This window comes from Cuculus canorus, chromosome 13, assembly GCF_017976375.1.
Source record: "Cuculus canorus isolate bCucCan1 chromosome 13, bCucCan1.pri, whole genome shotgun sequence".
In the NCBI taxonomy this organism is placed as follows: domain Eukaryota; kingdom Metazoa; phylum Chordata; class Aves; order Cuculiformes; family Cuculidae; genus Cuculus; species Cuculus canorus.
Window position 1 is genome coordinate 2130019 of NC_071413.1, and position 27593 is coordinate 2157611.

General features: G+C 42.7%; 1 protein-coding gene across 1 annotated transcript in view; it reads right to left on the minus strand.

The window, feature by feature from the left end:
- Nucleotides 1-658: 658 nt before the first annotated feature.
- The window catches only part of ANKRD27 (ankyrin repeat domain 27), a 38000-nt gene continuing 11065 nt past the window's right edge, over nt 659-27593 (minus strand). Inside the window, 27 exon segments of the mRNA XM_054078397.1 lie at nt 659-2314; nt 2316-2551; nt 3523-3595; nt 4025-4106; nt 5012-5120; nt 6012-6173; nt 6753-6872; nt 8102-8299; nt 9340-9462; nt 10308-10352; nt 13867-13986; nt 14095-14154; nt 14478-14675; nt 15035-15127; nt 15860-15975; nt 16702-16784; nt 17234-17361; nt 18186-18278; nt 22151-22283; nt 23122-23200; nt 24127-24248; nt 24622-24698; nt 24780-24845; nt 24934-24987; nt 25075-25134; nt 25432-25586; nt 27096-27252. Coding sequence (XP_053934372.1) covers nt 2275-2314; nt 2316-2551; nt 3523-3595; nt 4025-4106; nt 5012-5120; nt 6012-6173; nt 6753-6872; nt 8102-8299; nt 9340-9462; nt 10308-10352; nt 13867-13986; nt 14095-14154; nt 14478-14675; nt 15035-15127; nt 15860-15975; nt 16702-16784; nt 17234-17361; nt 18186-18278; nt 22151-22283; nt 23122-23200; nt 24127-24248; nt 24622-24698; nt 24780-24845; nt 24934-24987; nt 25075-25134; nt 25432-25586; nt 27096-27252 — 2982 coding nt within the window. The 3' untranslated portion in view covers nt 659-2274.

Below are 27593 nucleotides of genomic sequence, written 5' to 3' on the forward strand. Positions count from 1 at the left end.
GAAATGGGATCTCCCGATCCCCTGAAGGAAGCCGCTCCACTGGCTCTCGAGTCCATACAAGACACTTAGAAAATAAAGGGAAGGTATCCAAGTTCAAGCCAGGCAGCCTGTGTAAAGAAATTGTAACCAGCGTACACTTGAGCTGCTCCCTGTGAAATAATGAGGCGATCTCAAAGAAAGCAAGTTAACTGTGTCAAACAGCACTGTTCAGACACCTGGTATCGCGTGTCCTTACAACTACCTCCGCTTCTATTGAATGGCTGGAGTGGTTCCTACCCAGGAAAAAAGACTGTTTTCCTAAACTTTCTGCAACGCCTGCATGTGTAAAGTCAAACTGAACTCGTGCTGCACTTGTATTTCCAAATGTGGTTATGGAAACGAGTAGGACAAATACTGTAATGTGCTGATAAACACAATACCACACAGAACCCTTTTCTGTCCTTATTTAACAGGAACGTGTGTGATCCCAACTGCAGTGGTTTTTTTGAACAGAATAAAACTGTTTAAAGCTAGCACTAGTGGGTGTTTTTCATTGTGTGAATGTGGTTAAAAGGAATTTAAAGAGTTGTTATTTTTTGTTCCGTTTGGACCAGGCTGGGTTTTCGCTTGTCTGGGTTCGTTAGCAGGATTCCTCAGCCTTGGTGATGTGGTGCATGAAACTTCTTGATCCAATGATCCCTCACCACCACAAGAGTTTTCACACCAAGGGGTGGTGACAGATGGTTTAAAAGTTTTTCCCCACAGGGCTACAGATAATCCTTAACATGGAACTTGACAGTAAATTCCAGCCGATCCCTCAGTTTACACACAGACACGAGGTGAAGTCTTCAGACACCTACCAAAAGAGCAGCAGGGAACCTGCTTAAAAGACTTGATGCTTGGAAAAAAGCACTCAGAAAAACCAGTGTTTTCAGGAGTTACTTTACTAGCTTTTCCTTTCCATCATTTGGCACAAATTCAAGGCATATTAGAAAATCGGATGAACTCATAAATTATTAGAAAAATAAACACGCCCCTCATCTCTGCACGTCCACTCGTGCGCCGACTGCACATTCAACCTCGCAGATTAAAACGTTAGCTGGGAAACTCAGCGCGTCTCTTCCAGCTTCGCCAGGCAGTCCGCTAAGACCGCAGTTAAAATAGGATTATTCATACAAATAGTTCATGAAATAAAACTCAAGCTGGATGCAACAAGCCAAGAATAAAAAATCCCACACTTGGAGACCTGACTTGTGCTGTTTGCACCTTCTGCCGTAACCGAAACGGCAAACAAACCCCAGCTGTAAGCAGCCACCTCAGAGCTGCGAGCTTCCAGCCCCTCAGGGATCCCTGCAGCAATGGGGTCATATCTGGCCTATTCTCAAACACTTCCTGCTCTAAGAAGTACCGTCCGCTGCTGGAATTTCCCCTTTTTAGGAGCTGTTGGAGCAGGCAGTTGGCTCTGCAGACCTTGCCTGGGCTCAGAAACGCAAATATTTGCATTTTTCCATGACTTGCTTTAGAGGAAGGGGAAAAGAAACCCAAAACAATTCTATGTGCCCTCATACCCGCTTGCTTCTGCAAAGTTCAGCTTTGCCAAGGGCTCTCTGCTTTTTCCCAGTCTCTTGGCTCCGGTACAGGAACTGGATCTTGCAGCTCCAACACGGGAGCGTTGCAAAGGAATTAGCAAGGCTTACATCCCATCACATCCATAGCATGTATGGATTTCCAATGGAGCGTCGCAGAGGGTGTGGACTATTGTTTTCCCAGCTACTGGAATATACAGAAATATATACTATAACGGTTCGTAACATTACGATAAAAATAGAGACATTTCCATTATCTCTGGCAATAAATACCTTGTTATCCAATATATCTTTATATATATAAATATACATATATTTATATGTACTTATCCAATGTAGTGATAAAACCTGAAAAATGCAAAAATTATTCAAAGACTTGTAAAAACAAAGCGGGTGGCTGAAAAATACAATAAAGGGCTTGGTTTGGTTTACGGTGACATATACCTTTTTTAATTAAGTGCTAAGTAGAACAGGAGAGAATTTGCCGCCTGCATCTCAGCACATCCCTGTCTGTTGGGAACCACCTGGCTGTGCGGTTACCTCCATCATGAAGAGGAGTCGGTCTGCGGGAGGGTTGGGAATGTTCCGTTCCTGCAGGAAATCCATCCAGTGTCCCGTACTGAAGGCGAGCTCGCTAGGGCACAGCCACACAGCGAAGGCGGGTGGAAATGACCACCACCCACTCCTCAGCTTTCCACTCTGCGCTTCCTCATCCATGTTCTGAATGCAGGTCATCACAGCAGCCCCGAGGGGGAAACACTCAGATCCCTGGCGCTGGATAAGCCGTTATCGCTGGCATTCTCGGCTGGAAGCGGCACGTTCACAGTGTGTCTTCGGAGCAGTAATTTGCTTCTGGGGGGAACTTCTGTCATGTCATCATCTTTCACAAAGGCACCGCTGCATTCTGTCTCAGGAGTCTTAACTTTGCTCTGGTCCAGCGTTTCGACGGATTTTAACTTGGTTTTATCGAAGCTTTTAATAGCTAACTGTGAGGGTAGGAAAACAGCATGGTAAAAGCTCTCTCTACTGCCTTCACTGCAAAGAATTACTACAGAGGCAGTGTTCACTGACTATAATTAGCACATTAATTTCATGGTACTCTTTATGTTGAGGACACAGCCCGGGATTAACAGCGGCAGGCTTTGTAGACAGCGATTATGCGCGTTCTGTGTGTGAGGACAGGAAAGGCCAGCCTGCCCCAGGCTACACAAATCCCAGCCAGAACTGAAAGGATAACGAAGGCTTCCCCAACCTAATCGTCACTGCACTATCCCAGTATCACTCTCCCTCTTCCGCACACCTTTTGTAAAGCAAGTCTCAAGGTGCGCAATGGCAGCAGCCTTTTCTCTTTCGGTTCAGGAAGGTGTAAGTATCGATAGAGGCAGTCAGCCAGGCGCTGCCGAAGGCAAAGCCCCCTGTTCCCAGAGCTGCTCAGTCAGGGAAGGGGGACGCACCTTCCCCTCCTCCCCTTAAGCGCTCTTTTTGCCCATTCCAGCCATTCTTAGCTTTCATTTCCATTTCTGCTCCGGATTTCCCCTTTCCAGAGCGGGTGCCTGCCCCTGATCACTGGCCACGCTGTGAATGTTCAAATAGCTAAGAGAAAAAAGAGGATCCTAACACGCTAATGCCAGATTTTCTTAGACAAGATCTAAAGGCAGAAATGAGTTACAACACCCTTTTACTGAAGTAATGGCAACAATCTGATAATGTTTGCCAGACATGACACAGAAAACACGAGAGAGATGAGGGTTGCAATAAGCCTTAAGAGGCTGACAGGTAAGGACGAGGTGTTTGTGAGGTGTTACGGAAGCACTGCTGTGGTTCGAACAACGACGGAACATCAGCAGGTTAGCAAGAGGTCAGAAATGTTGGGATTCACTGACCACCTCCAGTTACACAGCAGACAAACAAAATGGATTTACTGTATCGTACCACTAATTCAAGTATTTCCACTTACCTGATGCAATAACTGATAGTCAAAGTTAGGGACACTTTTATCTCTTGTAATCGTTCGCCGTAAATGTTTTGCTCTAAAAAATATTATAAAGACATAAAATGTAATGACAGTAAGTCCTTCCACACAAGTCTGGATCCCAGAAAACCCAGAAGGTGGCACAATCCCAGCACCGAGCAGCTACTGGCAGCCTGTGTTTGATCATAGAATATACAGCAAGGAATATGGAATATACGACATCAATTCCGAATACATCTGCAAGCGCCCCGTGGCTCCTCCCTGCTGCCACACAGCCCAGCCCTGCTGCTCCCACGGAGGACGCCGTGCCCGGAACGCGCCTGGCGAGGCGAGTGCGCCCACCTCACACGACTAAAATCTACTGTCAAAGCAGTCAGATGTGATGGGTCACAACGCTCGACCCACGTTCGGGTTTTATTAACGGCTGTATTTCTTGTTTGCTGATGGGAAAGGATAAAGGAGCCTCTGAGGAAGCTTCCATGCTTACTTGTTAAATGTGTTAATGGACTGGACCAGCTGGAGTTGTCTGCTTACGGGATCATCAGCTTTCTCACATGGCTTCGAATTCACTGGGGGTTTGAAAGACCAGGCAACCAAAATTACAACTGAGTCACACTTAAGTGTTAAAAACACAGTTCTGAATGAAAAAAAAGGCATTTACTGACATTAGATTTAAAGTTCTACAGTAAAGCTGTGACAGTAATAACTAGAATCAGAGTCACAATTTATCTTTGGAAAGTTTAAAGTATTTTATGTCACAGGAGTAAGGATTCTTCATCAGATTAGCATGACTGGCCCAGCTTCTAAAGAGACTGTGTAATTCCGGACTTCAAAGCCCTTCATTCCGATTTTTACAAACCTGCATCAATCGACACGCAGGTGCTGTACCACCTCTTCGTTCATACCACTGACTCACGTTCTTTTAGAACCATTTTCATCATATTTGAAAGAACCGTATCAACCTGGGGCATCAGCATTCTATAATTAATGAAACATTCCCAATCTTTCCTAGGGAAGAAGCTGGAGTTAGTTCGAAAAGCCTAACTAAAACTCATGGATACTGAAATGGGTGCTCCTCATCTTCCCCAACTCCTGCTTGTGCAGCCTCACTGCCTTCTTTCCCAGTTCTGGCACAGGTCAGCACAAAAACTGTTACCCTCCCTGCCCCAGGCACTGAAAGGGACAATTATTCCATGCTTAATTATATCTCAACTGGGGCATGTTTTTCAACTTTAAATGTGAAATCTCCATCACGCACCAATAAAGTGAAAACTGAGTTTGCAGTGACATTACAAATACAACACAAAATCTGCTGCATTTCGTTACAGCGCTTCAGGTGTTACCGATAATAAATATGTGAAATAGTTTATTGTTCTTTAATTATATGTAAATCAATTCCATTAAATATTTAATGTAGTCACACACGAATTCCTATATCCCTTTTCATTGCCACCAGTGGAAATCTGACACGTACCTTTTCTTCTCCTCCTGACAGCAGCCTCCTGCTCGCTCTCCCTCTCTCCCTCTGCCGCTGGGGGCACACAGCTCGGTGCTGTTTCCAGCAGCTTCATGATATTTGAATTCTTCATTTTAAAGGTTTCCATTTTCACCATTATTAAAGAAAAAGAAAACCATCAGTACCATTGAGGATTCTAGTCTGTGCAGAGCGTGTTAATTCCTTGCTGCCAAAATGAATGTAAGGCACACAAAAATACCTGGTTATAAACACAAACTTGAAATTGTAACATTTTGAGTAGGGACAAAACCAGCGTTCCATGAGTTGCACTGCACTGGAGCGATAGTTTTGTAGCCTTGACCTATTACTTTAAACTGTATTATTTACGGTTAAGCTGATTTCAGTTTAAATGCTAAAACACACACTAAAATTGAATCAGTACAGAACTGTGTGATCACTGGGCCACATCTCAGAGGCTGCTCAAGCACACAAAGAGAGGGACCATGCATCAAAGCATTTAAAGAGTGAAAGAATTCTTTATAATTTAATATTACACATTATGTTACTGCTGTTAATGAAGGGGAAGGTCAGAAGTACTGATGACAAGATGAAGGTATCGAAAGGCATGAAGGGCAAGAGATGCTGGGTGGAACAAGGCAGTGTAACGGATCAGTGAAAGGTGTTAATTTTCCTACATTCAGCATTTCTTCTGCTCTCTCTCTGCCATTACTGGCACAGGGCTTAAAGTCATGTTCATTTGTGAACGTGCTTTCAACTCTTTCTACACTCATCTTTTGACCTAGGATAGTTTATTTGAGAGACGCCATGGGTTTCACATACCGCAGGTATCGCATTGTACAATAAACGGGCATCTGATTCTTCATACCACGCGTAACTGCTAAATACAGAAGTCCTGGCAAATACTGTGTTGTCAAATTGTATTATTTGGTTTTTTCCTACATGATGCAGATGGAACTCCAGGGAAACCTAACCATCGAGGTGGGCTGCCTGCACTCACCGGCTCAGCACAGTCTGCGGGGCTGCAGTTCCTCTCGTTCCGTACATGCGTCGCTGCACCGTTCCGCAGCAGCAACTCCACCAGGGCTTCGTTCTTCCCGATCACAGCCTCGTGCAGTGCCGTGTTCCCTTTGGCGTTAGAAAGGTTAACGGAAGCTCCATGCTGGATAAAAAAGACAGAGTAGAGCGAGATGGAGACAGCAGTTGGCTATCCTGCTTTCCTCTCATCTTGTCACCGGCTGAACGAGAACGGTGCAACAGAGGCCCCATGGCTCCAGCCGAACGCAGTCAGCGTACGGCAGCCATCACCACTTCAACAAGAAGCCACCCAATCATATTATTTCCTCCTCTCTCATTGCTACAATTTCCTGGATCAGCTCATTTCATTTTGCACACTTCTACTACAGATTCTAAGCTTAAGAGATATTTAAAAAAAAAAAAAAAAGAGATCACAAAATCCACCAAACCCCCACATGAAGAACCACAAGCAAGAAAACCCAGCATCTGCCACAAAACAGTTCCATAAAACCATCTCGCTGTACAACAGAAAAGTTACATTCATGTAATGAAGAAACATGAAGGGAAGGGATTAAAAAGAGTGAGACAGCAAATATTCTTATTTTTAACCCGAGTAGTTTTGACAGAGAAACGTCTAACTAAAAGCCCTGATCCCAAGTACTGGGCAAGCACAGGTACCACGTAAGAAATGCTATTCCAAGCACTCTGTTTGCAGTGCCCTTACCTGTAACAACAAGGCAGTGGTCTCATAATGGCCATTCAAGCATGCATAAATTAAAGGTGTGTTGCCATATATATCCTTTTTATTTTGTTTAGCACTGTATTCCATCAGACACTTCACCACCTATTGAAAGAGGTAACAACTCTTGAATTTAAGATAGCAGCTCACCATAGTCACGCAGAGAAAGCCCCCCCCCCTTTCTATTTTAAACATCTAGGATGAAAAAGAGATGGGGAAAACAAGCCTCCTCTTTCCCACACAGATGGCACCCACCATATCTCTTCTACCACACTACTTTTCATATTTTACCACACGCTTTAAAAAAAACACTTTAAACAACTTAAAGAAAGGCCAGAAAATAAAACTCGAGGTATGTGAAAAACAGACACAATCAAAACCAAAACATCAAAACCAAACCACCGCAGCAAGTGTCCTCTCGTCCTTTCCGACCTCATCAGAACACTTGGAAGGACTTCTTTGCATTGTAAATAACCCATGAACCAACCTGCATTGACCTAAAAGTCTGAGTTGTATTCTCGCTTCCTTCTTGCCCCTCTAGTGCTTTGTCTCTCCACCATCTTCATAATCTTTTCTTCCTCTTGCAGCCCTCAGCTCCTTATTCTTGAACCCCTAGTCTTCCACTTTTCCACGTGCTCCCATTGCCTGCCTGCACCTGCGTTTTCATGATCACTATTTTTCCCCTCTCGTCTACTCTCCCTCCTGCATTAATACCCACCCCTCATGATCTCGTGCTTCTCCTTCCCTGCTTCCCCCCGCCCTGAAATCAGAGTTGAGGTTATCTCCCACCCTCAGAGCTCCACCTGGCTCATAAAATGAGTTGAAGACACAGTAAATATTTAACACTGTGGCCGCTGAAGATATCAAGTACCTTGCATTGACAGACAGACACACAACGTCTTTCAAGAGAAGTTCAGAGAGAAAATACACAGGAACAGGTAGCTGCACAGGGCATTTTTGAAGTGTTTGATGCACAACAGCAGCTTCGTTAAAGCATTATTTTAGGTTGCTTAGAAAGAAACTGTGTGCCCCAAAGCATTGTGGCTGCCCCATCCCTGGAGGGGTTCCAGGCCAGGTTGGATGGGGCTTGGAGCCCCTGATCCAGTGGGAGGTGGGACTGGATGGGCTTTGAGGGCCTTTCCAACCCAAACCTTTCCTTGATTCTATGATCTCCTTTCCATCTGAAGATTTTAGACACTGAAGGAGAAAACAGAATCAACAGAATAGTTCTCACTGTTACTGGTTTGGTCTTGTCGATAGTTTCACAAAACAGCTTTGTACTGGTGTTTAAGCATTAAACAGCTTTCCATCACATTATGAAGAGGCTCTGTTACCTGGAAGTGACCTTTCTGGCAGGCGAGATGAAGAGGAACTGCCTGCTTCGCGTTCCTGGCGCTGACACTGGCTCCGTGGCTCAGCAGGAGCGAGACCAGCTCAGCGTGCCCATGCAGTGCGGCCATGTGCAGTGGCGTCAGACCGTCCTGGTTCGAAACGTTTACTCCAAGCCCGTTAGCAGAGATCCTTGCAAATTTCTGTTGAGGAGAATACACAACAAAACTATAGAATCGACCACGCCGCTTTCTGTTGGCCAAAAAGCAGCTGAATATCTGCTACTTAGACATAAAACAGAGAGAAGGAGAGCACAAGAACTGTTGCTGCAGAGCCTGTTTGAGACCTTCAGGAGAAGAGTGAGTAAACCCGAGCAGCCTGGCAGTATTTTTAACAGAACAATGAGTTTTAGTTTTCTCTCTTTTTATCCACCATGATAGCTTCATGTACAGATATTAAAAAGATATTAAAAAGAGGCTAAAGCAGAACAGGTTGAGACAGAAGTAAACCTGACAATTTCATATAGATATGGAGAGTGTTTTACTATGAGTTACTTTTGTTTATACAGACTTATACAGTCATCTACACCTTCAGACATAGTCATACACTCTCTCTTGAAAGGCAGCCAATTGGGTTTCTATTTCAAAGATGCTGGGATCATTCCTTATTTATTTTTGTCTATAAAGTGTATTATAAAGCCTTGCTCTCCTCTACAGTCCATGAGAAATAAGGGGAAAGCAAGCCTTTGCAATTATATTTAATCTCTGCAGAGGTTTTAGATGTAGCGTGTATGAAAGATGTTACACCATGCAGAAAAGACCTTATCAGCATGACACTGATTAGGATTAGCGGGTATTCCTTGCTAAACTGATTACTAACTCTGTGACAGTTAGCAATGTAAACTATAAAAGATAACCCAGGGAAACTGAGGCTTAAAAAAAGATTTTTCCCATTTATTCAATGCTGTCCAAACCTCACTGACAGCAGTCTGCGTATTCTAAAAGCAAACTGCAAAGTGTTTTCAATCCATGAGATACTGAGCAAGTCTTTGCACTGTTCCCATATCCAAATTTTCCTACAGTTCAAGTAAAAAGGGAAGAATTCCATGACATCAGATGAACTCTGTATATTTTTAATTGCTTCTTAATTGGAGATATAGAGCAATAGGAATGTGACTCCCCTACAGCTAAACGTTACATTACAAAATCAGAAATTATTCTTTGTACAGACTGAATATTCCAACCTTTTGTACTGGCCCACACTTTGAGCACTGGCATAACGGATGGCAGAACTCTGGTTTTGATGTACTGACTGCGTTGTCCTCATCTTCCAAGTCTTCTTCCATCCATTCCAAGAGATAACGTACCTGGCATAAAAAGCAAGTCCTCCTTTTTATAGAGTCCAGAGTCTCCATGTCCTAATAAATGAGCCTATGTAACATTTCACACACACGCACTTGTGACCCTCCGGGAGGCTCTCCAGCCACCTCCTGGCAGCAGCTGCCACCGGCCAAATTGAAAAATCAAATGTTCTGGTTGACAAAGCAGATACAACGTTCACCAAGAACAGCAGTGAAGTAAATCATACATGACTTCTTGCTGCCTAATCAAAACTGTAGCGTTCACCCAGTCTCAAACCCTCCAAATCACTTTAGCTCACTCAGATGACTACTGGGTTTGCTGTCAAAAACCAGGTTGACCCAAAAACTCATGTGATTTGCTTTTGTTGTTTTGTTTTGTGCTGACTGCAGCCCTGTGACCTCACTGTACACATCTTTCTACAGCTCTGTAATGCACCACATTCCCCACCCAATAATGCATTTGAGCACCTGCAAGCAACTAAATTGCTCTTTCTCACAATATTTCTTTTCAACACATCTGCCCTGAATGTTCTTCCCAAGTTCTTTGCATCCCCCAAGGTGACTATGCCCACATTTTTAAATTCTAGCCCTTCATAAAGAAATTATTCAATGTAAAGAGATTTCTTTAGTGCAAGAGGTCATGGAAATGTCAAAATAACGGGCCTTAAAGCACTGTAGGTAAAATAATCTGGGGACATTGGAGTGAATATTCTTTGTAGCAATGAGCTGAATGTGATTAGGTATTGCTGAAAGAAGGCATTACGCAAAGCATTCTTCACTTAATATTACTTAGAAATTACTTACAAATAAACTAGAATTCAGTAATGTTCAACAGCCACGCCAAGACTCACCATTTCCAGATCCCCATCAGCAACTGCTCGCAGGAGTTTTTCCACCTATAGATGAAGAAAACCATTTATTTGCTTTGTTAGTATTGGGATTAAGCTGAAAATCCTGTGTCCTCCACTAACCCCCAAAGCTCACGTGGTGGGATTACTGCTGGCTCGTTTCAGAGGTGTGGATAAAGTTTCAAAGGAAAAACCTTCTTCCTTCATGAAATCCAAAAGCTGTGCAGGGCCTGTGCCCACCTGCTGATCACAGAAACATCGAATGGTTTGGGTTGGAAGAGACCTCAAAGCCCATCCAGTTCCACCCCTGCCATGGGCAGGGACACTCCCACTGGATCAGGGGCTCCGAGCCCCATCCAACCTGGCCTGGAACCCCTCCAGGGATGGGGCAGCCACCGCTGCTCTGGGCACCCTGGGCCAGGGCCTCCCCACCCTCACAGCAAAACATTTCTTCCCAGGATCTCATGTAAATCTCCTCTCTTTCAGCTTAAAATCGTTCCCCCTCGTCCTTGCCCTCCCCGATCCAGAGCCCATCCCCAGCTCCCCTGGAGGCCCCTTCAGGTGATCTCTGACTTGCTTAGTTAAACAGGACAGAGGACATCTACTCCACAGGCAAAGCAAAGCCCTGCGAGCTGCAATATGTTCTGGCGCCTTCAGCAGCAGCTGACCAGGCATTTCCGCTGTGAACCTAACGTTAAAAATCCCTACTCAAGACAGATTTCTACCCTGATAAACTGTTTGGACTCTTGCTGAGCCACTATCTGTTAACAGAAGCACACGCCTGCACACAATCGCTTGGTGCAGGTGTTCTCCCGCTCACGAGCTCTGCAGGGGAAGGAAAGAAGGAAGGCACTCTGCCATGCACTGATGCCATTCCCTGATCCTTCCCATCTCCTGGGAAACAGAACAACACGTACATGTCTCCCCGCTTCTCCTCTGCATCTCTGCTCTCACACAAAGGAGCTGAGATCTGAAAGAAACGGGACAGGTGCCAGTGAAAGGGCAGGGAGACTGCCTTGGTACCATCAGCACGAAACTCATCCGGCCTCTGCAGACTGGAGAATCATTTAATAAGCTTTGGGAAAGTCTGTTCCAGCATTACAGCAAATCACTCTAGCACCGAGCCACCATCACCAAGGATGCTGCTGAGTAAACAAAGCTGTTTCAGTGTCAAGAAACACCCTGCGAGATGAAGGTGTCAGGGAGTAACAGCGACCATTTCAATCTTTATTTGTGACAGCAGCGCTTGGTACAGCAAATGAGGAAGAATGAGACTAAAAGGAAGTCGTGTTTTACTGGTGTGACCTCTTTCTTTGGGGTTTTAGCAGAACAGCAGACACCTTCAGGTGACAGAGCAGAGGCTGGATTCAATCCGCCCATCCAGTTTCATTGCTTGCTAGCAAAGCTGCTAAGCTTTATTTTATTCCTACTTTTCTAACAGAAGCTGAAGCTCCCTGAAGCCATGCGTCAGGCACTCACGTAGGATTCCTCTTGCCTAACTTTGAAAGTCTAAAAGTTAGCTGTCAAAATCTACGCCAGGGATTTGAATTCCCTCTCCAGTAACTACAGAACAGAACCCAGTCAGCAAACGACACTCGAGTACAACTCAGGTCACACTGAGCGCGTTAACTGCCCGCTGGAGGGACTGATTTCTCTCCACTGCCCAAGGAAGGAAAACAGACGCCTAAAGTTAAGACACCCGTCTTTCAGCCATCTGAAGGTGGGTGAGCCAAACCCCAGTCCATACACACGTACACCTAAACCGGACTATATATACATGAGAGGTCTGTGCCTCCCTAATCATATAGGATAACGTCACTGGAAAACGTAAAGGTCTTGATGACTTTCAGGAGCAAGTCCTATCACATAGAGATGCCCAAGAGTAACGACAAGTGATCCACAAGCTCTGACAATTTCTTTCCAAAAATAACAACTTCGTTATAGCCCTAAAACCTGCCGCGGGCCCTCACAGTGGAGACGCACAAAGCACTCTGTTATGCAGCCAATAGATAATTTATTAAGACTACTCAGGGCAAAATGTCTGCTACATCTTTCCAGCTTGCTTTCTCACCCCTCCACGGAACAGAAGCACCTTCCTTTGGGTGTAAAAATAGATGAAACAAATCTACTGCAGTTCACTCGCACGCTCAGTTTTTCTGTTGCTGAACAGAAACCACGCAAGGAGTTGTTAGTTCCAGCAGGGGAAGCTCCACATTTACACACCCAGCTCTTTCCGGAGTTGCAAAGAAGCCCCATACAAGACGTACACTGTGACCGGCTCATTTAAGCGAAGAGTTTAATTCCCCAGCAGTATTGATTAATAAAGACCTAACTGCATCCCCTTAATCCACAGTCTAAGCCTTGAAGTCTGCAAAACGACCCGTTATTCCCAGCAGCATTCCCTTCATGGAGCTCTCGGGATTAGGCCCCAGACTCTTTGTTGAGGAAGAATAAGAGCAGTGAGCCCATGTGAAACTTGGCAAACAGGAATGCACTAAAGCTGGATTACGGGAGAAGGTCATTAACCCCGGGAATCTGAGGTGTAAGCTCCTCATAATCTTTTTCCCTGGTTTGAACTACAGACTTAGCGGTAAATTTGTTCCTTTAAGGAAAAATAAATCCCCAATCTACGAGGTGAACTTTTACGTATGTTAGACCTTACCTAAAGTGTACAAACAGGGAGCGACACTCCTTCCCTGAGGCTGTCACAGAGTCATGGATAATGGAGTATGAGGTAATATTGTCCAGGCAAACTTTACATCTTTGAGCTTCTTAAACATTTGTAGAAAACGACAACTTTTGGCAAGAGAAGGTTTAATAGCAGAGAAAGGAAGAATTTGAATGATACGGAGAGAAACAAAAACATTAAGGAGGTTCATTTGGAAAAATATCAAACAGGAGGATTAGGGGAAAAAATATAGAGAGAAGCATTGGAAGGAGTGGTGATATCCCAGTCATAGGAGCGGATAAATGGAATGCATGGATCTGACATGAAAAAATTCGGAGGACAGCATCTTGGTGTGGACAGAGCACGATCAGCACATATGAGATCTTGCACACATATGTGCAAGATATTTAGTCTAGAGCATGTACTTCTTCACGTGTCACAAAACTGATTTCCTATGACTATTTTGAAAGTTTTTCTTAACAGCCTAGTTCGTTAAGCTGTTTGCCAGCTCGCACGTACCAGTCTCTCTTCCCTGACAGACTTTGTAAGCTGAAAACTTCATTCCTTGACAGGACAGCCAAGTCCTGGGGGCACTGAATGCGACTATAATTTCGTAAATCTGAATAAATTCTCAAATCATGTACTTATCTGCAGTAAATCTGAAGAACTACTCCCAATATGCTTTCAATTTTCCCCAGAAATAACCAGCAGAGCAGTTGATATCACACAAAAAAAAGTGTTTAGATCCTGAAGGACAAGCACCTGAGGGTGTAATTTTCCAAACCAGACAGAAGGCTATTCCTGAAGAAGTAGTTCAAAACAGTGCTGGAAAACATCATTCTTCTAGGTCCCCTCACTTTGCTAAACATCAAAAAACTCATACCTCAGTCTTACCTCTTTACAGCTATTTTTTACTTCTTCTTGCCTTACGTCAGTTGAGGCTGATGAGAGGCTCGAGACAGACGATCCTCTGCTGAAAGTTTCTGCTGAGCGCTGAGGAGACCTAAGTGGGGACTTAAAAGTGGGAAAAAAAGCCCAACAAATCCAGAAAAAAGTTACAGATCAGGATAAGCAGGTTAAAAAAAATGCATAAAAAGCTTAGCAACTTGGATGGGTTGTTACCTCAGAAGCGCTCTGTCCTCTTTCGAATGTTAGGTAGTTTAATTCCATCAGTGACAAAATCTGCATTAAAATATTAATAAAGACAACCAGTGTAACTCCACTTAAAGAGGAATCTACGGACTGAAACACAAATTGGCTGACAACCTAATATTAGTAACAGATTATGACGGAGCAGATTAAAAGTACCCATTTACAAGTTTATGTTCTACACCACAGACTGTATTCACGCTGTTTGATCTAAAACATGATCCTTCTTCCTTAAAGGCAAACACGCATTTCCACTTTAACGGTACCAGACCTCAAAGTCCTATTTTCAGGTGAGCTCCTACAGCTCTGTGGAAGTGCAGCAGAAAGAAATCAAGCTGGAAGATAACGAGGAATACCTTGGAATTCAGTGCACACTGTAGGGAAGTCTCTTTCATCCGGTTTTGGATTTCTGGATTTGCTCCATTTTGCAAGAGCACTTCTATGATCCCTTGATAGCCCCAGCGAGCAGCAATATGGAGAGGAGTGTCTCCCTTTTCATTACCAATATCCAGTCTGCAGGAATGTACGTCGTAGTAGACTAAAGCTTTGACGCACTGGAAAGAGAAGGAAAGCTATCAATAAATCATAATCTCTCAATTCATAAAATACGTGCAATCCTAAAAGGGCTTTTTTCATTGCAACTCATCTAATCCCTTACCTAAAGGGCACGCTTTTATGGTTCAGTGTCATTAAACAAGGAGTTAAATAACTCAAGTAAATTTGCACAATGCTACTATCTTTAATGTGAATTATATGAACTACTGAATAAAGCCCTAATTTACAGCGTTAGAGAGTTGGCCTCCAAAGTTTCTTTCTTTACTTTAAAAAATATCAGTTTAGTACAAATTCACATCCCAGTTTAACTCCATTCCATTAGAACATCCATTTAGTTTGTTACAAAATAATCACTTACATCCTCATGGCCATAAGTGCAGGCCAAATGAAGCGGAGTATTTCCATTATTGTCCTGAACATCAGAACTCGCCTTATAGTGCAATAAGAGAAGCTTGAAAGAAAAATAAAAGTAGACATTTAAGTAACTAAAAAATTAATGGACAAACAACTGTTACTCTGTGGATTCCAGCATGACGAAGCACTTCATGAATATCAAGCTACATCTCTCCTGTCAGACACCACAGCACTGGCCTCGCCCTACCTTAAGAACCAAATAAAAGCTGCTTCTTCCATATTCAGAGTTGTTGTTGAAAAAATGAATCATCTACTGCAGCAAACACTGCGATACGCATTAACTCACCCTATATTTTAAGAGCCTACGTAAGCGAACACACAGCTCAATTTCAACAGCACTAACATCAGCATCTCATCTATATAAAATTCAAGTACACAATATAGTTACAAACACTATCAAAAACACAACGTGAAGCCATTTAACTCATTCCAGAGACTGCAAGGGCTCTTCTGGCTTAAGAGCAGAGATGTTAACAGCTCTCTATCTGCACTATGCATTAGACTTTTATTAATACAACGGGGGAATTATCAGGCAAGCTGACAATCGCTTGGTTATCACAAATGGCTGAAAATCTCACACTACAGGAAAAAATATCATGTGAACTACAAAGATAAAAGATCCTCAATTCTGAGAGCACACACAGCTCAGGGAAAAGCTTCTCCACAGATCTAACTGACAGTAACAACAGGACAGTTTAGCAAGGGTCATGTATCTATTATTTAGGTTAAGTATTTCTTTTTATCTCTGATTAAACCTTTTGGTGCTTACTGTAACATTCTGATATCCCTTCTGGCAGGCAAGGTGCAGGGGAGTTGAACCGTGGTAATCTGTGGCATTGACAACGGCTCCTTTGGCGACCAGCAAATCCACTAGCGACGTTTGCCCTTGAAGACATTCAAAGAAGGAATTAAACTCTGCACAAGAAAATAGCTACTTTTCAAATTCAAACATCAACGATAAACCAAGATACCCTGCATTTCTGCACACTATGTTTCTATAAACTGTATTCACTTTGCTGGTATTGGGGGTTTTTGTTGCAGATTATTCGAGGTTAAAATTCTATAAAACAATACCCAGCTAAAAAGCAAGATGTGCTTGTATCTTATGAGTAAGAAAAGAATAGAAAACAGACATCACACAAAGCATCCTCCTACTGGGACTCAAGATAAGGATAAAAAAAAGGAAATTATTAATAAAAAAAAACCTCACTAAGAAATAAATGTAAGACCAGTGACATAATGAACATTACAGGATAGAAGCCGGTACAGCTCTACCACACAGCTGCAGGAGAGAGAAAAGATTAACTTCTCAATCTGCCGGTCCTTTAAAACAAGACTGGTTTCTGACGGCACATTCACTTTTTTCACAGCTGGAGAAAGAACTACTGGGGTAACCACTAAGGCAAAAGGAAACAGCCAGCAAACAAAGAAACTGAGCTTAAAAGAATACACGACAATGTCAGTCTGGACCAAGACACCAGCTTCCACGGCAAATCGGCAGAAAAGATTTAATGGAAAATTCACTCTTCAGTGCGAAGTCGGAAAACATGCTAAAGTAAAGACAGGGACCATAAGGCATAGAAAACACTAGTGAAGAAAGCCTGTACTCACCACAAATAGCAGCTATATGAAGCGGGGTGTAGCCCCGGTCATCTCGGGACAGTGGAGTGATAATGGAAGGGTCATTCAGTTTCCTTTAAAACACAAGGGTTAAGAAGCAGCTCAGTTACCTGCCCAGCAGCAGCGAGGAGGAAGGACAAAAATTGCCTTGGATGACAAAAAACTGATTTTGGAACTTGTTATCCTTTATCCTTTCACACTGACAAATTATTCTATAGTGTTTGACACGTTGTGAAGAGATGTGGTTTTGTCCCAGATACGTAAGGCAGGTTCAGGAGAGGAAACATTTCACATCGCATTTACTAAAGGACACGCAGCCTCCATCATGGAACTGGCTGCTTCCGAGGCACTCGGCATTCTCCTAACATTTTTTTTTTCAAACCACATGAACACAGGCTCTCTACTACATCCCAATGTGCTACCAACTCTTCTATAAGCGAAAGGAGCATCCTTCCTAAAGCACATCTTAGATGAAGACTTTTACGTAGCTTTTTGAGTCTTGGCAAAGACGGAAAGTGCTTACCCAGAAACCAGCTTCTCACATCTGTCACAGTAACAGAGCGGGTGACACATTTTCTGTACAGTGTCCTTATCACTGTCACCTTGGCTTAGCAATCGCTCCACTTCCTCCTGATTACCTGAAGCAATATGCTACAGAAAGCCCAGGGAAGAGAGAGAATGAGGAACCAACAGAAAAAGCTTCATTTTAAGAAAAAAACAAACACAAACCACAAAAAAAATAAGAGCAATTAACTGAAGCCCAAAATGAAAGGAACCCATTATACAAGACATGTTCAAGCATTAGAAAGGAGAAATGAACAATGTCACAGCACAAACCCCCCTAATGGGCATTCAACGTTAAAAAGAATCTGTTCTTGGCTTACTTCACTCACTATAAAAAATTAAAACCACTCCTATTGTTCCCTTTAGACTCAGTCACGAAATTAGGCTCCTTCTGTGCAAAAGCATCTCTCTAAATTACTGAGTTTCCAGCCATAAGCTGTGAATGTGTATAATTAGAAGCTCTGCTTTGTCTCCTTGTAGAGGCAAAATTCTTTTAGAATGACACTATGGGTTTAACATACAATACAATGTAGCTGTCAGGTGACCACAGCTAAGTTATTTCAGAAAACTCTTTCAACTTTAAACACTAAAAGCTGTGAGAGACAACCAGAGAGCAAGATCCCATCTGGGCACTGCGCAGGCCCATCGAAACCAGCAGCTGCAGCACTTCATCCACATTTGGTTCCATATTTCTTATAATAGGTGCTGAAATCCATGAGATCACATTAACTCAGTAATGTTTTGACACAGAAACGCACTAGATTCCAAACACGCTTTTAGCATCTCCTACAGCACATTTTGCAGAGCTGATGTAATTAACACTGCCTTGCGTTTCAGAAAGTGGCAGGAAGGGAGAGACAGAAATGTGCAATACCCAAGTACGTACATATTCTGCCATAAAAGTTATTAACCTTAAATAAGCAGTCTATCGGAGTGGCAGACATCTGGGACAGCAAGTTCATCCTCTGTCTTAAAAGCAGCTTGTCACACAAGCTCTCAGATTCCTGAAAACAAACCACAGATCGATTATCTATGCACTCATTTCCAAGCAAAAGTAAAATCTCTTAACAGTGGAATTAACTTTTAGAAAACATTAAACACTGTATTTATATGGCCTCAAGTTGCACCAGGGGAGGTTTAAAATGGATATTAGGAAAAATTTCTTTAGTGAAAGAGTGGTGATGCACCGTAACAGGCTGCCCAGGGCAGTGGGGAGCTCCCATCCCTGGATGTGTTCAACAAACGTGTAGATGTAGACATGGTTTAGTAGGCACGGTGGTGTTGCGTTGGACTTGATGATCTTAGAGGTCTTTCCAATCATAACGATTCTATGATTTACTACTTAAGAACTCTCAGACGCCTGAAAAACCTAAAACAGTTTCAATTCAGGATTCCAAAAGTTAAAAGCCCACAGACTTGCTCTTCAAAGAAATAAGTAGATACACACCGCTGTGTAGTATAATGTCACTAAAAACACATTTGTGAGGTCTAGAGACAGACCACCCACCTCAGACCTGCACTCCACAGGAAGTTGCTTGTATTGAGATACAGGAGGAGGACAAAGCCTCACCAATCTTTTCAAGGCCAAGTACTTCACCTAAAGATCCTCCAGCACGTCTTGTCAGAATTACAGGGCACACATCACACCAGTCTCCTTGGACAGATTATTCAGTGTAACCAGAAATAATTTCCCTAAGTAGTTTTCTCTACTGTAGCTTCAGTCCCGTTCCTTGCACAGTGCATTTCACAAGAGAAGTGTTCCCTCAGTGCAATAATGATTTTGGAGTCACTTGAGACAGCAACCCTTATGCAGAGGTATCACCTTATTTTTACATAAATCAGGAATAAAAGGAGCTCATCCCAGGGGAAACCACATGTCTTCAAAAGGCAAATGAAGTATCGAGCAAGTCTGGGCCTTCAAAGACAGAACTCGTTTGTACGAGCTGTACTTGCACTGAAGCAAGTTAAAAATCAAAAGAGATTGCATTGAGTGGGACTCGGGGGTGTTTTAAATCTGTATTGTCTGTAAAATACACATCCAAACATTAATGATCTTTTCATCTAATAATCCTCTTTACACCAGGGAAATGAAGTGTTTGTGCCGGCGGGGGTGGACGTGTGTAAGGACCTGCCCAAGGCGACTTTCACAGATCACAGCTGATGACTTGGGGAAATTCTCTCCACTCACTCCCAAACACTTTATTCACCTCAGTTTGTGTTCATCTCCCTTTTCTGGCTTCTCCCACCCGCGCTTCCTCCAGCTCTTTCCCCGCTGCTGCCTGGTCCCTCACTGCTGGCTCCTACTCCCTCCTCTACATCTTTCTCCAGTTCTCTAGCCGGGCTCACCACACAGTAGCTGTGCACAGGAACATAGCTGAAGCCCAATACTTATTAACTGGAATTCTAATTGAACAAGGTTCATAACTCCCAGGAAACACAATGGACTCTTTCATGCTATCAGTTACAGGCTCCTCTCCTTCGCAGAAGTTAAATGCCTCTCCAAGACTGCCCTGACCTTGGGCAAGGATGTGGCAGGTGCCTCCCAAGTGCAGTTTTCTTACTAACAGGAGGGCTATCACCTATTATCCTACAGGGCACATTAGTTCCCTACTGAGTTTTCTTTATGTAGTTGCTTCATTAGTGATCAGACAACAGCATTACTGAGCTGCCAGAAGTGCCATCTGAAGCCAGCTATAAAATTAAGTGTAGCCACACAAGGGGCTGTAATGAAGCCCCAGGGCACAGCGATGTTCCCGCTCACTCAAATCCCACAAGCCCTTCCAGCACCATCTGGAAATGGAAATCATGGGGCATCACTGTGACAGCCACCGCTGCTGCTTTGCTAAAGGACAAGAGCTTTCTGTTCAACGAATAAAGGGAATATGTCAAGTGGAAGGTTCATGAAGGGAGGACAATGCTACCAGGAGCCCCTCCTACGTTCCTCCACCTCCTCGCTACTCTTTTCCATTTCCTATGAAGTGGCTATTTGCTATAGAGTTTCTTCCTTTTCATGGTTTGCCACCTTCTCCCTCCTGCTACATGATAGGAAAGGGTGGGTATAGCTCTTTCCTTTTCAACTGTATCCCTTTCTTTGTCTTCAGGGTTCTGCTGTTTTCCATCTTGGCTGAGGCTGCTGCCTTCAAGCCCTGTTGGTTCCTACAAAAGGAATGTAGGTGGAGTGCCTGCTGCACACACACTGAAGGGAGAAAGTTCGAGGCCGGCATTCTAGGTCTGGAACTTATCCAGCTGTAGTACGGACAGAAACACTTATTGCTCACTCCTACAGCGGTGCAGACACCAGCATCAGCAGTAAGAGACAGCCCTCATTTAGACTTCTCAAAGATGTAGTTCATTTTTCAAGACGGACACCACCCAAAGAAATAAAGTATCTTAACGGCACAGCACTTAAATTAACCACTTAAGGTCAATACCAGTGTTAAAAACTGCCATCCTTAGCTACGTAAGGAGAGACAGGACCACCTTGGTGAGGGATAGGACCAGGCATTAAAAAGAAATAGTTTTTTTCTAGAACTTTAAGAGCACTATGCTCTTTTTCTCAGCTTGCTGGCATTGTGGAAGACTATTTACTTTGGTTCCAGTTCTCCATCCAGAGCACCAGCATCGCTATTTGTATATTGAGTGTTAAGGACAGCCAAGTAACTGCAGGAAGCAAAAGTGTTTGGCGGGTTGTTTTCCTTTTAAACTAACTTTTTTTATTTTTTTTCTTAAACAATTCCATACAGCATTACAGACAAATACCAATCTTCTCACACAGAGGGAAAGAGTGCTTTTTTTTATGTACAAAACAAGCCTATGCATGACAGGTTCACAGGAAGAGTCGAGGGAAAAACAAAACCAAAACTAACGAAAGGCTAAAATGTTACTCCAAGTGCTTCTTCTTTAAGCCCGTGCCCCACCTTGTCCCATCCCAAGCCCTGCACACTGCCATTATTCTGGCCCCTGCAATCAGATTCCAGTGCTTTGTAGCTGGGCAGACTGAGACACATTGAATTCACTCTGGTTCCAAGTTCACTCCTTTTGATTTCCAGATCAGATCAGGAAAACCTAATTTCACAACAGTAGAAAGTTTTGCAGGAGCAACAAGACTCGATTCCTTTAAGAAATAAACTACAAAGTTCTTAAATCACAGAAGTTTCTAAAGTCACACCAATATCATCCCCAGCTGGCCTGCGGGGATTTTGATCTGACTGACAGAAGGTCTGGTTGCCCAGTTGGAAATAACTCATGCATTCATAAACATCCTGTCCCTGGTAGGTTAGAGAACCCAAGAGCTGGATTCAACCTTCAAACGCCACCTTAGCAAAGTCCTGCACTCTCATTATATCATCACCTTGATGCCACACAGTGAACTGCACCATGAACGTGTTGTTTTTAGCATATGAAGATTTACAGAATAATTCTGAATTACACTGCAATCTCCTGTTTATAAATTATCAACAAAAAAACTGTTTAAAGCTATGCCTATCCTCAAGTACTGCATCGCTTTCACAGCCATGACAGAAAGAGTACAAACAGGGAATATTAAACTTACTGAAGACTCAGCCGCTGAAAATAGTGCTGTCGTTTTTCCTCTAATTAGATGAAGCAGACTTGACATTTAAGTATTTCCTGTAGTAATACTCATTCGCTCTGTAATTCTTGAGTGCAGAGTGAACGAGTATTGCTACTGGATTAGGGCCTCACAATAATCATTTAGATCCTTTTAGCATTTGTTCCAGGTATAGCGACCTCAACTCATTTCTATAAATGCAAAAGAGGAACTCTTACGTTAAGGTTTGGACTGGATTTGCTGGATATACTCCCCTAGCGGTACAGCCCTACAAACTCAAACACACAGACTTTAAGAGTAGCTTACTGTCGATCTGTCTGAGAGGTTGCCTTGCCGTATGTACTCTATCGCAGCTTCAATTGAGGTCAGACAGAATCCCAGTTCATCCTTCACTGAACTGCAAAGTCTGAAGTTCTTGATATAACTCAAGTTGGCCATCCTGAAATGAAAAGTTAAGGCCATGAACCACTACAAGTAAGGTGACACTAACACAACATCTTAATACACAGCTCAGTTTAGGCAATCCAGGCAGACAATAGGGGTGGCTTAAAAAAAAGCTTCTAGAAACATTGCTAGGCTAGCAATACTGTGGCTGTTCTGAGCTTTGTAGATAGATCAGAACTCAACTTCTCTTAACTACTTGATGAAAAGCAATTAATTAGTTACAAGAAATACGAAGAACAGGATAAGAACCACAGCAGGAGATCGTTCCACCTGTTTAAAACGCATTAGCATTACAAGCACCAGTGTGAAGTGATAGCTGCAAATTAAAGGAAAAACACTAATCTCGTATGGGATACACCAACAGTAAAATTCAGTCCAGGTGCAGGTGGAAGGTGTAGATATACTTTAACCAAATAGCAAAGAGAAACACAACGGTACAGGCCAGTAGCAAGCAATTAAGCATTCAAATTCATTTCTCTTTCTGAAATGTACCAAACAAGTAGAAGCTGTTTAATGGTTTCACAGCTGCAAACACAGAGGAGGAAGGACCAGTCTCTACTGATTTGGTACAGAGATGGCCCCATATTACACCTTTTTTCTAGGCTGGGAATCAAAACATCCAAAGACAGCACTCAAGTTCCTCATTAGTCCTTAATTAGGTCCCACCTGTAACACATCTTTGCTGTTTGTCCAACTAATAGTTTTCCACATCACACCAGCCCCTCCTACGCTTTCAGTCAGTTATCAGTACACGCTCAGAACACTTGCCCCTGCAGCAGCATGACTTATAAGATCACACAGTGGAGCTCTGTATAGCCAAAATAGTTACATACCAGTTCGGGATTTCGGTTTTCACAAGTAAATATAGCAAAACAGAGAGAAGATCATCCGCACACATGGTTTCCACGTTAACTAAAAAAGGAATTTACATCTGATGTTGAGTCACGTCATGGTTCAAATCAAGAGCAAGACCCATAAATGGACTTCTGCCCCCTAAGACTAAGGGCCAGCTCTACTAGTAGAGAATGCATTGAGTAACCCAGGCAGCCCTTCAAATGTTCTCCATCTCCCTCTAAAACAGGTTGTCAGGAGCCAAAAAACAAATACAGCTTGTGCTGTCCAAAGCAGTATTTGACTGGCATCCCCTCCTTCCTATAGAGGAAGAGCCAGAGCACTAGCTCAAGCTTTTTGAAATTGAGGGCAGAAACTACCTTCTAAGTTGACACACTTTTCCATAAACCAGGATTCTCCCTCAAGAAAGGAAGAGATGAAGCAGAGAAAGCTTAAGCTCACTGTACTACTCCATTTGCTTAGTGGAAGTGTCTTCTCTCTCCAGGCTAGATAAAATGAGTATCAGGTTAAGAGACCCATGCTTTCCCATCACAGGATCATTTCTGCAGTCCATGGTAGCACTCCAAGTGCAGCATGTAGAAGGTTTTTGTTCTCCACCAACACCGCATTTTGCAAAACACGCATCTCAATACTGCTCTCAAGATTATCAAGAAGCATGGACAGCCAAGAATGATCTAGCAGCAATCCTCAGTGTTTGAAATGGATCACCGTCAATTCTTCTGCAGGAGAAAGTGCCCTACCACATGCAATCTTCTCACATGCTCTAGCTAAAACACACACAAGCTACCCAAACACCCTACGTCACCCCACAAGAAATCGCTGCAGTCTCTCTTGCCTCCATTTCAGAGACCTGCAAGTCAGATCCCAGTCTCACTGGGCTTAATCCACAAGAGCTATTCAAGCAGCTGTTTACATACAGAAGTGCTTTGTGTGTACTAGTTAAGAAAAAAGTTTAAAATCAAGTTATTAATTCACTAATTACTGACCTCTTTGGCTAGGAGATTGCATAATAATTTGTACCACTTTTCGTAGACAAAGCAGCTTCTGTTGAGGGGAAGTACACTTGTTCAGCTGAGCCAGTTCTCTCTTTGCTCGTGGTATATTAAAACTACAAAATAATTTGAAAGAGATGGTTGGCACACAGAGTTGCTGTGCAGGATGCCCAAACCCTGAGCTTTAACTCATTCAGAGCTGAATTGAAGAATGGTGTTAAATACTTCCATCTCTAGAGCAAGTACGCTTTCACCTCTGTACCCTGTAGGCGGAGAGGGAAGCTTAAGAATGTAAAGCAAAGAGATAGCGATCGATGCGAAGACTGCCCTAAAACAGCACTTGCAAAGCTTTAATTCTCCATCTCAAAGGAATGAAGTATAAAGAAAAACTTGCTGTTGTCTGAACACCACCACTTTCTGGCTGGCCTAACACCTATTTAAAACGAGACCTCAGCAACTCCTCAAAGAGACCACAACCATCTCTCTCACCTGAACTCAGGCTTCACTCCAACGTCTTTTTGCTGCAGGTCTTGAAGGCTCCTCGTGATTTTATTAAAAGCAGCATCCTAATCAATAGAAAGGCAACAGTTTTTTTTTAAAATGCATTACATTAACGTAACTAATCTTTAGTAATCAGAAAAACTTACCTCACTTGCCTCAATAGTGCCCACATATTTAAAGACTAGATCATAAATAGCATGGTGCATGTACATCTGCAGGAAGTAAAAAAAGAGTACTTTAGGCATGAAAGGGAGAGTTAAAAATAGCTTGTTAATATTTTCCTTCATTTCAGATGCTTACTTCAACTGCTTGTTTAATCACATTCATCTGCTCTTCTTGCTTTGCAAGCATCCTCTAGAAAAGGAAAGCCAAACAGCAAGTTAGATGGTTTATTGCTTCAGTAACACCACGTACTGTGCATTTAGTGCAGTGAGCATTTACCAAGTGCGAATCTCTCAAAAGGTGCTGAAGACATTTGGTATAAAGTGCATTGACACAATCCTGGGGGCAGAAGAGGAAAAAAAAGCAATCAGATTTAGGTATATCTGACTTGAGGCAACAAAGCATAAATGAGCAAAGTAAGGAAGCCTTCCCTGCCTTAAAAGAGTGCTCTGTGGCAAGACCTTCAGCTAGAAAAAATGCCTTTACATAATAGTTAAGATGTGGTAAGTCACAATGAAGAATTCTTTCTCCCTTCCCACCTTCCTCAACTATAGACTGCTCTGACACAGACCAGCAATATCAAAAGCAGTGAAGTTAACTGTATTTAGTAAATGAAACACCAAGAATGGTACTGACTATGTAGTGGCGGAGGCTTTTCCTTTCATGTTCCTTAAAGGTTCTGTAGAAAGAGCTTATGTATTTATCAAATCTCTCACAGTGCCTTCCCAAGAATTCTCTAACATCTTCAATGTTTTTAAGAGAGTAGGAGTTGGATGAAGCTGCAGATTCACCTGAAATGAACGCAGAGAGTTAACACAGGTTTTGTGTGTGTGTGCGCGCGCATGGTAAAGTGCTTTCTGTCCCTACACACACATCCAACTTGCGTGCAGCGAAACATCAATCAGCCTTTAACTGAAGGAACAGCTTTTAATTAAAAGAATTTAATGCATCTCATTTAAAGGAGGCTCTCTTGCCTTTTATGTCAAGTATCTATTTAGAATAGCTAAAACTGATTTCACATGCTTTTTAATCTTGGGGTAATTCATTGCCACAGACAACTCAATCTGAGTGCAAGTTAAGCTTGAAAGTAGATGAAAAGCACATTACAGCACTGAGCGAATGCCCGTGCAGGAAGCCAGTGTGCATCAGGTGAGCTGTAAATATCCCATCTTAGGATTGTATATAACCTATTCTTTATCTAGATGCACCCTCTCTGAATGGAAGGGCAAAGTTACATAATGTAAACATTAAGCCAAATCCACGTTCTTTCTGAATAAGACAGTTGGATCCTTCACTTAGAATTCCTATTGCTTTTCCAAATTTTTTTTTCCTAGGCAAGTCTTTCAGTGGCAGTCAAAGGCAGGCAGCTAATAACGGGCTTCCATCTCATTCATTTCAAATTACTTCCAAAATTACAAGTTACCTCGCTTCTGAAAGGCTGCTATGCAACTACATTAAATAATGGCAAAAAACTGGAATGGCACAAGGAGTTTTAGATTTAGATTAATATTTATAGAGTTTAAACCTATATGTATGCCAGTTTCTTTCAGAACAGCTTTCATGCTTCCCTTACAGCACTATTTTCACGCTACCCTACTATTACTTCACTCGGCTATCATTTGTTTCAAATAGATTTTCTTCTGTATTTAGGAAGACTAGATCTTTTTATTCCAGAAAAAGCATGTTTTAAGAAGCTTCTGTTCCTTTTAATTGGTAAACAGATTGTTATACAAATTCACAAGGAAATCCTGTTACATTCCTAGCTTTAACAGCAGCCTTGGAAATACTGTTCCAGCCTTATCAAGAACACTTCCAGTACCAAGGCAAAAATTAACACATTCAACTTAGTGAGACACCACCAGGAGAGCTGCCACATAACTGTGCTGCACAACCTCGAGCCACTGACAAAACAAGCGTGAAAAAGCTCACCTCGCCAGTTTGTACATCCACCTTCCATCTCTAGATACATGTCATGCTTAAGCCCAAATCCCTTTTTTAAGCAGTTGGTGCTATGTTGAGCATTGCTAAAAAAAAAATTCATGCTGGATCATGTGCTTTCCAGTATGATTTTTAGCACCAGACTGGGGCACAGACCCTACAGAATTAAGCTTGCCAGGCAGCAACTCAGTATTTCTCTCCAGCAGCACAGCAATTCCCACCCCAGCATTTGGTTAATAAATGCCAAGGGCCTTCAACCAAGCCAATGCTTTTCAGAACGTAGGACATTTATTAAGCGTATCAAACACACTAATCTGCTCACTGTGCAAACAGAACAACCAAGTTCACGCTTCGATACATACTTGAGCTTTCTGTTTTTTCCAACGGATGAGCTATGCACAATATACTAAAGCTTTCTTCTTTTTCATTGTAAAATGTTTCCTCAAAAAGAACAGGCACTGAAAGGTGGTAATTAAAACCAGTTCCTAAAATGATGAGGTTTCCTTGTACGAAGATCTCCTGAAACAAAAAAGAAAACCAGATCAAGTGTAAAACTCTGCCAGAAGAAAGTTACTCTTTGGTGTCTGCATTGCAGAGTTACATTTCCAGGGGAAGAGAAGAAGTTAACCCCGCAAGAAAACCCCATATTCAAAAGATTTCATATTCTCGTGCTGTGTAGACACTGAAAGAAAGACTCTGCCAGCCTACAATGGCAAGTGAAACCTTGCTTACATCTACTTTCTTTAGAAGTCTACTACCAGAGGTTCCAGGCGATTTCTAAGGTCTAAGTGACCATTTGCAGATTGAGAAGCCCTTTTAGCAAATAGGAAACTGAAAAATTAGAATTTGGGCCTAAATGC